This window comes from Cystoisospora suis, assembly GCF_002600585.1.
Source record: "Cystoisospora suis strain Wien I chromosome Unknown contig_1171, whole genome shotgun sequence".
Lineage (NCBI taxonomy): Eukaryota > Apicomplexa > Conoidasida > Eucoccidiorida > Sarcocystidae > Cystoisospora > Cystoisospora suis.
Genome location: NW_027153972.1, coordinates 25,760 through 34,681, shown reverse-complemented (window position 1 = coordinate 34,681; position 8,922 = coordinate 25,760). Strand labels below are relative to the sequence as shown.

At 39.9% G+C, this 8,922-nt stretch overlaps 2 protein-coding genes across 2 annotated transcripts in view; one reads left to right on the top strand and one right to left on the bottom strand.

Moving 5' to 3' along the window:
• CSUI_002794 (uncharacterized protein) overlaps positions 1-1,234 on the bottom strand; it is a 1,566-nt gene extending 332 nt beyond the window's left edge. The window contains exon 1 of the mRNA XM_068062993.1: positions 508-1,234. Within this exon, the coding sequence (XP_067925035.1) occupies positions 759-947 (189 nt within the window). The 5' untranslated portion in view covers positions 948-1,234 and the 3' untranslated portion in view covers positions 508-758. The remainder of the gene's footprint in view (positions 1-507) is intronic.
• A 37-nt stretch (positions 1,235-1,271) lies between these two features.
• CSUI_002793 (tim10 ddp family zinc finger superfamily protein) lies at positions 1,272-5,962 on the top strand. Its single transcript, XM_068062992.1, has 3 exons — positions 1,272-2,021; positions 3,378-3,481; positions 4,461-5,962. Exons 1-3 carry the CDS (start codon positions 1,815-1,817, stop codon positions 4,534-4,536), a joined length of 387 nt encoding a protein of 128 aa, XP_067925034.1. The 5' UTR covers positions 1,272-1,814; the 3' UTR covers positions 4,537-5,962.
• The last annotated feature ends 2,960 nt before the right edge of the window (positions 5,963-8,922 follow it).

Sequence of the window (8,922 nt, the reverse complement as noted above, 5' to 3'; positions counted from 1 at the left end):
ATACATATATATATGTATGTGTAAACAGATTCGTATCATATAGGAGTAGGTAGTATGTATGTATGTATGTGAATATGAATGTATGTATGAAGGTCTATGTAGGTACGCGTAGTTTAACATGTACATGGTCCATACAGAGGCGCCACGTTGAGAGGTGGAGTGGTACTTCGAGGCGAGACACACAGCCGAAGAGATCGACGGAAAAGACAAACCTAAACATACTTCAAAAGAAGAGAAAGAAGAAGAGGTGTGTGTGATGTATGACATGGACGCGCACGACATGCAGATCTCCAGCTCTATTATAGACGCAACAATCTAAACACCTATTTATATACATATAGATATACAGATATATACGTATATATACTGGTAGATGCAGACTCGCAGATGTATATAGATATGTATGTATATGTATATGAATGCGCGTGGTATGATGAGAGAGGAAAAAGGAAGAAAGTAGAGAAAGAAAGAGAAGGAAAGAAAGAGAAGAGAAGAGCTTCGCCTCACATGAATCGCGCCCTTTCCCATGGTGATGAAAAGGAAAAAGAAAAAGAAGAAGGAACAAGAGAGAAAAAGAAGGGACAAGAGAGAAGAGAGAGGCTTTGTAGTCGTTGTTGTGAGTGTCGAGAGAAGCTAGAGAAAACAATCTCTTCTTGCTTTGTCTCTCTTCTTCTTCTTCTGATCTTCTTTACTCAAAACTCTTTCTTGTCTTCCTTTCTCCATTATGTGACTTGTCTGTCTCCATTGCTGTAAGAAGATCAAGTTTCTTTACCTTTCTCTTCTTCTGTCCTTTCTTCTCTTTCTTTCTTTTCTATCAAGCAGAAGTAAGAAAGAAAGAAAGAGAAGAGAAGTTCATGCAGTAGACAGATACACTTCCACCATAAGGAAGAGAAAGAAAAGAGAGATAAATTGTGGTCTTTCTTCTTCTTCTCTTCTCTCTCTCTCATAAAGAGACAAGAATAAAAGAGGGGAGAAAAGAAAGAAGAAGAAAAAAGAAAGAAAAGGTGAGAGTTCTTTCATTCATTTCTTCAATTCTTTCTTTCCTTCGGGTGTATCTACAGCAGACACGAGGTCACGAGAAAGAGAAGAATGAGAGAAAGAAGAAAAAGAGAAGAAAGAGAAAAAGAGACCTTCTTCAGTGTTCTTCTCCTTCTCCATTCCATAATTCCTTGGTGTGTGTATGTATCAGTAGATCTATCTATCTCTATCTATCTATCTACATCTCTTCTTTTCTTTATCTTTCTTCTCTCTCTCACCTTCTTTTCCTACGATCTTCACGACATGCGTTCATGCCTCGATCGATTCTCCTCCCATCACACTGTGGGAGTGCTTGACTATCTTTCTTTCTCTCTTTCTTTCTTCTTCTTCTCGTTTCGTTTCTTGCCCGTATCTCTTCTTTTTCCTCTAGGCACAAAGTAAGAAAAGATTAATCTCTTCTCTTCAATTGTGTGAGGGAAGTGCCACCGTTCTCGTTCTTATCGTTTTCTCCTCATTGTCCGTCCCTTCATACTCCCTCCTCTCTAAACAACTTCCTCTTTCTTCTCTTTCTTCTTCTTCTTCATTTTCATACACCTTATCTCTTCTTTCTTTCTATCTTTCCGACTTCTCATTTCTCTCTCCTTCTCTCTTCTCTTTCTTTTTTCGCAATTTTTCTCAACATCTTCATCCAATTCACTGAAAAGCACAAAGAACATCTCTCTCTTCTTCTTCTCCCCCCCTTCTCCTCGTTTTTCTCCCCCCCTTCTTCTCTTCTTCTTTCTGATCTTCCTTCTCCTCCTCTCTTCCTTCTCTTCTTTCTCTCTTCTGTCTCCAAGATGTTCTTCGGGGGGGGAAGCGATAGCGGCAATAGTAGTAGCGGTAGTAGTGGATCTACAAGCTTTCTTGACAGTGGAAGCAACGGCGGGAGGGAGCTCTCTTCTTCTTCTTCTCTAGGAGGAGGAGAGAGGGGAGAAGGAGGAAGCGTCGGCCCGGCGGAGGCGCAGCAATTGGTGAAACTCATGCTACTGCAGGCTCTTAATCAGGTAGGGAAAAGGCATCTTGCGACTTTTCTCTTGATCTTTACTCCAAGCTAAGAATGCTTCTTTGACTACTTTTGTCTGTACATTCTCGAGTTTTCTATACAAAGAGATATAGGTAAGAAAGAAGGGGAAAGAGAAAGAAAGATAGAAGACCTCGGTACATCTCTCCATCACATACATAGAAAGAGAAAGAGAGAGATGCATGTATGTGAACGGTCTATCTCTCCTGTCGCGATAACGCTTCGAAGCGTGTCTACGTGTGGGATATCTTCAGTCATGCGATCGAAGTGAAGAAGAAAAATTTTGGTGAGAACAACTAGAGGGGATGATTCGTAGAAAAGCAAGAAGGAAAAGAACACTTTCTCTCTCGAGACATTCTTGCTTCTACAACGAATCTACCATTTCTCTATTCTATATGTATATAGGTCTATGCATGTATGTATGTATGTACTTTATCTCTATTCTACACATGTAGGTCGATACCTTGTGTATATACACTCCTTCTCGACGGTATACATATAGATCTCTACCTTGTGTATATGTGGATGGTCTCTTTCTATACCAGGTAGGGAGGAGGCCTTGGGTCGTTGGAAGAGATGAGAAGAATAGACAAGTCACAAATCTCTTTACTCTCGCTTCATATCTATCTATCTATCTTCATACCTATCTAAGAAGAGGAAAGAAACTTATCGAGTTAGTGAGACATTTATGAACGTCTATCTCGGGAGAGATAGATTTACCTGTGTGTTTCTTTCTCTCCATCTCGTGTCATCCTCTTTCTTTAGTTCTACTACCATCTTCAGGTGTATGTACACCTGTATATACATATCGTATACATGCACTTGAAGATGATGTGCTTAAGAGGTATATGTACTTACATATAGAGAGAGATATTATATGTGTCGAAGTATGTATATATATATACATCTTAGGCATTTTTCTCTCCTCTTACAGAGGGTATATATGAATATATGCATATATATGTGTTAGACATAGATATAGAGAAATACAGAGATAGATAGATAGATATTCTTAGAAAGAGGAAAGAGAGGGCTCCTTTGACTAATCTGCTTGTCTTCTCGTCTTTTCTTTCTCCCCTTTCCTTCTTCTTTTGGCGAATCTTTCGCAAGGTAGTGAAGAGAATTCTCTTTCTTTCTTCTTCTTCCTCTTTTGTTTTCGTGTCTCTTCCCTCCCCTTCCGTGAGATGTTTCTTTTTACTCCTCTTCCTCTTTTTCTTCTTTACTTCTTCACATCCTCACTCCCTCCTTTCCTTACACACTGTCTCTCTATCTTCTTTCTATCTCTTCTTTATCTTTCTCTTTTCTCCTGCTTTCTTCTTCTTCTTGCGTGTTTCTTTAGCAAGTTCATAAGACGTGTTTCAAGAAGTGCTTTCCTTCTGGGAAGTTCTACAGCGAGCTCTCCAAGTCGGATCATCTCTGTCTAGCCAAGTGCATGGATAGAATGTAAGCTCTCTCTCTCCTCTTTCTCTCTCTCCTTCTCTCTCTCCTCTTTCTCTTTCTTTTTCTTTCGTCCGGACGCTTCATTCACACTGGTAGAAGAGGGAAGACAAGAGAAAGAAAGTCATTTCCCTTCTTTTCTTGAATAAGAAGTTCCTCTCTTCTCTTCTCTTCTGGTCTTTACACTCCTTCTATGTAGAGACAGGGAGCCTCGACAATGTTCTTCTTCTTCGCAGTCTTCTTCTCTCTATCTGTCTTCAATCTATCTATATTTAATCTGTCTATCTATCTATCTTTATTCTATCTAGGTTTGTTTTGATGAATGGTGACGAGAGTTCTTTTCTTGGCACTAGACTGCCTGGGGTGTATATCCACCCCATCTAAAGCCACGTGAGGAATGTCTCGTCTCTCCTTCTGCTGTAGAAATAGATTAAAGATGAAAGGGGATAGACATCTGTATGGCCTAGAGCTTCTTGTGTATGTATCTTTAATCGTCTCTATGGGGGTGATAGGGTGACTTGCCTAAGCCTCTTCCTGTAGAGAAATGAATAGCATCTACAGGAAGGAGAGATAAGGAGAGAAGAAGATGAAGAATGGTAGGAAGATTTCTCGCCTTCTTTCTGTCTCTTTCTTTCTTTTTCTTTCTTTTTCAAGAACCTTCTTCTGTCTCCTGTCTCTTGATATACTATACGAGAATGACATGAATGGACCTTACTCTTTCTTTCTTTTCTCTCTCTCTTTTCTTTCTTTCTTATTCATGAGAACAAAAGTCTCCTTTTCGCATCATCAAGCTCACAGAAAGGGGGAGAGAGAGACTGCGAGGTTAAGAAAGAAACTTCTCAGAGAAGAAGATCGAATTGCGTGCTGATACATCAATAGCTAGTTGGAAGGAGACAAGAGGTTTCTCCTTTCTTTCTTGACGTGTGTCTGAATGAAATCTCCTCTCTTTCTCTTCTTTCTTTTTCTCTTCTTTCTCTTCTTGTAGGTATGAAGCGAATGAAATTGTGCATCAGGCAACGGCAGAGATGAGACAAAACTTTCCTCCCTCCTCCCAACTCTAAACTCCAAACTCGACACGACAATTCCCCACACATTTCTTGACTACAGGCATTCTTTTCTCATCCAGAAGAGAAGAAGATGAAGAAAAAGAAGAAGAAGAAGAAAGAGAAAAGAAAGGGGATTGATTGATAGGAGAAGGAGATCGTGGAGTTGACAAGAAAGAAGAAGAAGAGAGAAAAAGAAGAAAAAGTACACCGAGAGGATAGGAAGAGGAAGAAGAAGGACATAGAGGATAAACAAGAGAGAACAAGAAAAAGAAGAAGAAGAGTGATGTGTGTATCGGTTTGTTGAAGAGTTGGAGTGTATGTGCATGTGGAGGAGGAGGAGGTGACGACGTTTTCTCCCCTCACTTCAAATCTTTTCTCATTTTGAGGGCTAGATTGAGCCAAGACACATAGACTGAGAGATAGATAGATAGATATAGGGAGACTACGACAATGAATGATAAGAGGAGAGACAGCAGCGAGTCTTTTCTCTTCTCTTCTTTGTCACAATGGCGACTCTTCTTTCTTCACACGTTCTTCCAGAAAAGTGTCTTTTCTGTTTGGATGCTCTCTCTAAGAAAAAGAAAGAAAGAAGCACTAGTACAGCCACGCAGAAAGGGCCGGTCATGTGTCTACATCATGTGAAGTTTCTCTTGCTACTCTTTTCATGAAGATCTTCTCCCTATAAGTTATGCATCGATCTAAAAGACTGAAGAAAAGTTACATATTCATCTATATCCATATACCTGGATGTCTTTTCGGGAGTAGAGAGTGGAATTGAGGTGTATATACACCTGATGACGGGTCTGTTTGGAGTAGTCGTAAGTCGAGTGAATAAAGAAAGGATTTGCTGGGAGGGGGGAGGTATAGTGAAGTGCGTGTTAGAGCTGTCACGAGATAGGTCGATTCGTTAGCTATTCCTCTTACTATAATTCCTATTGAGGTTCTCTGTTTAAACTTCGTTAGAGGAAAAAGAGAGGTAGATATTCTCCATGAAGGAATGAGTTTGAAGAGAGGGTCTTGACTTGCAAAGTCTTCTTCTTTTTCTTCTTTTGGTGGTTAACTTTTTCATTCTCAAATCCTCGTCGAGGCGCCGTTTCTCTCTCTCTCTAGTGGAGTTTCGCTGTAGTAGTAGTAGGCGCACTTGCTCCTGATCGATGCTTATGCAAGGATAGAGAAAAAAGAAAGAGTGAGAAAGAAAGAAAGAAAGAAAGAAAGAAAGAGTGAGAAAGGAAGTTTCTGCTTCTAGTGTTGAAGTGGGGAGTAGAGAGGTGCATATCTCATCGCTGTCATTTCCGTAAAGAAGAAGAAGAACTTCTACTACAATTCTCTCTGTCTCTGTCTCTTCTCTCAACTCTCTCTCTCTCCGTCTGTGTGTCTGTTGAACTCTTCTATTTCATTCACATCATCAGAAGACTTTCTATAATAATTCCAATCCTAATAGTAATAGTAATCTCCTTCTTCTTTCAGTCTCTCTATCTTTCTCGAGGTCGCGGCATTGATAGAACCCTACAAAGAAAGAATGAAAGACGAAGAAAAAGAATACACCCTTCTTCTCTTCTCCTTATACAAGACAGACTTCTTTCTTCTTCTCTTCTTCTTCGTGTTCTTTCCTCTTCTCGCTTCGCTTCTTTTTTCTCGTTGTACTCCCTCGATGAAAGGAGAAGAAGAGGAGGTAGACAGGATCTCCTCGTACTAGTGGCTGTAGGCATAACAGGAGTAGAAGTAGCCGAGACACATAGGAGAGAAACTCGAGAGACGAGACAGGGCTGATTCCTGATGGATGGATGAGAAGAAAATTAAGAAAAGAAAGAAAGAGGAGACCTAACAGCCTTCTTCCCTCCATCTATTCCAGCCACAAGACAAATACAAGAAGAAGAAAACTCCTAGACATGTGTATGTATGCCTATGGATATCTGTGTCTATGTATGCCTATGTATATATATATATGTATGTATTAGAGTCACTCTCGCACGTTGAAGAAGACATGTATGTTCCTCAGGCATGTATTTCTATATAGATCTCTATATATATCTATCTATATACTCTATCAACACACGCGCTTCTGGAACACGTAATAAGTCTACGCATATAGATAGAGATAGAAGCATACAGCTAAAACATACAGTTGCGGCAATATACGTATAGAAATAGATAGATAAAAGACGGGCAAAGATAGAGAGATGAACGACAGATCACTCATGGATAGATGAGACGTCGATGGAAATAGATCTATCAAGACTTATTTTCACCTACGAGACCAGTTTCTTTCGTTTCTTCTTCTTCTTTCTCTTCTGTTCTTTTCTTGATGAAGATAGTACCCATCCACGGTCACCGCCTTTCTTTTCTGCTCTCTTTTTCTCCTTCTCTCTTCTTACTTTTCCTCTCTCTCAGTTGCTTCTATCTTCCTACAGAATGAATGGTCGCCTGTCATGTATACGTAGACACATGGCAGCTCATCTTCTTCTTCTGTTCTTCTTCCTCTTTCTCCTTGTCTCTTTATCTATCTATTCTTCATCTACTGCATCTCTCTATCTCTTAGCATCTTGGTGTGTCTCTTTTCTTAGCTAGTATCAATCTGCATGTAGATTTAGAATGGAAGAAGTAAGGCATCCAGCAGGAGTTGTTTCTGCTCTTCTTGTTGGTCTCTTCGCCTATGCCTTTTGGAGAGCCTCTCTAAAAGCATACATATAAACCACATACACTACACTTAGAGAGGAAAATTTGATCCGACCTTATACTCGGAGTAGGATGAGATGAATGATGATCTTCTTCCTTGTAGCTAGTTGGAGAAGAAGAAGAAGGAAAGCTTTCGAACTTAACTTCGGAAGTCTGTAAAAGTAGAAGAAGAAGACTTGAACAATTTAGATGAAGTCTTACAAGTGAAGTAGGAGGGAGAAAAGAGAGGAAGAAAAGTAAAGATTTGAAGGAGAAACACAGGCAATCTTCGTGTGTGAGTATTGGAATGGAAGTCTTGAACCGCACTAGGCAATCGCTACCTTTTCCTTTGCTTTGGCGTTCTGTAGTGACCGCCTTCTTTCTCTCTCTCCGGAAGTTAAAGAAAAAGAAGAAATAGAACAGAAGGAATAAGAAACCTGTCTGGAAAGCTACAAGTCTTCTATTGCTAAAGAGCACATACATGGATAGGGAGATAGATAGATGTACATGTACAGATAGATATACTATATATATGTGTTGATGTATCTATGTGTGTGGTGTATGTATATACACCTCCATATCCATGCATGCGAGATGTCAATAGTTGTTTCTTATGACTGTGAGTGACAGCTTTTTTCTTTTCTTCTTGAGACATGATGAATTCTTTTCTTCTTCATCTTTCTCACGCTTCTCTTGACGTTCATCGAGAATCTGTTCCGTACCAACAAGCCTTCTACGTGTTAAGAGATCTCTCTCTCGTTCTTTACAAGAAAAAGAAGAAGCAAAAGGAAAGAAAAGAAAACTGCTCTTAGCTTTCTGGAGTCCAACAACGACAGGATAGAAACGCGAACAATCGGACTGATAAGAAGAGAAAGAATGATAGGAAGAAGGTGAGGTCTTTGAACTGTACATGCGATCAACCCGTAGTATACGTGTGGTGGAGGTGTATGTACACCCGAAGCTTTGTGGTGGAGGTGTATGTACACCCGAGACTTTCTGACATAAAGCGGAAAAAAGAACAGAGACCAGAAACCTGTTCTTTCTCTGTCTCTTTCTCTTCCTTTGTACAAGAAAGCACTCTTCTCTTGTTCCACCTCGGCTCTTCTGCTTCTTCACTATCACAAAAGACGAGCAAAACATACAGTTTTTCTTCATTTTCTTCTGTGCAAAAATTCAGAAAAGAGGGAGAAGACTCTCCTCATTATCTTCTTCTTCTCTCACCTCTCCTCTCTTCTTCCTTATCACTCGTCTACTCTCTGGCTCTGTTTGCCTTTGTCACTCTTCTTCTTCTACTTCTATCAGACCTCATCTCTCTTCTCTTCTCTTCTTTCTCTCTTTCTCGCTCTGTCTCCCTTCTAGCACATCTATACATACATCCACCATGAAAGAAAGAAAGAAAGAAAGAAAGAAAGAAAACTTCATTCATCGTCACTATCTGTCTCTCTTCTTTCAGTGCGAAGAAAGAGAAGATTACTTGATTGAGAACTAAGAAAACGACGAAGCCTAGGTAGATAGATAGGTAGCTAGCTAGACAGATGAATCGCTTCAAGATAGATAAGCCAGGATCGATCTTTCTTCTTTTCATAGGATAGAATCTGGCTAACGAGATGTATGTGGGGTGTAGAAACCCGATCTAGACTGCTAAAGACTCACACCTGATACATATAGAGAGAGACAAAGATGCATGCATAGAATCCACATACATGTATATATAATGATTGCATGCATGCATATGTATATGTGTAT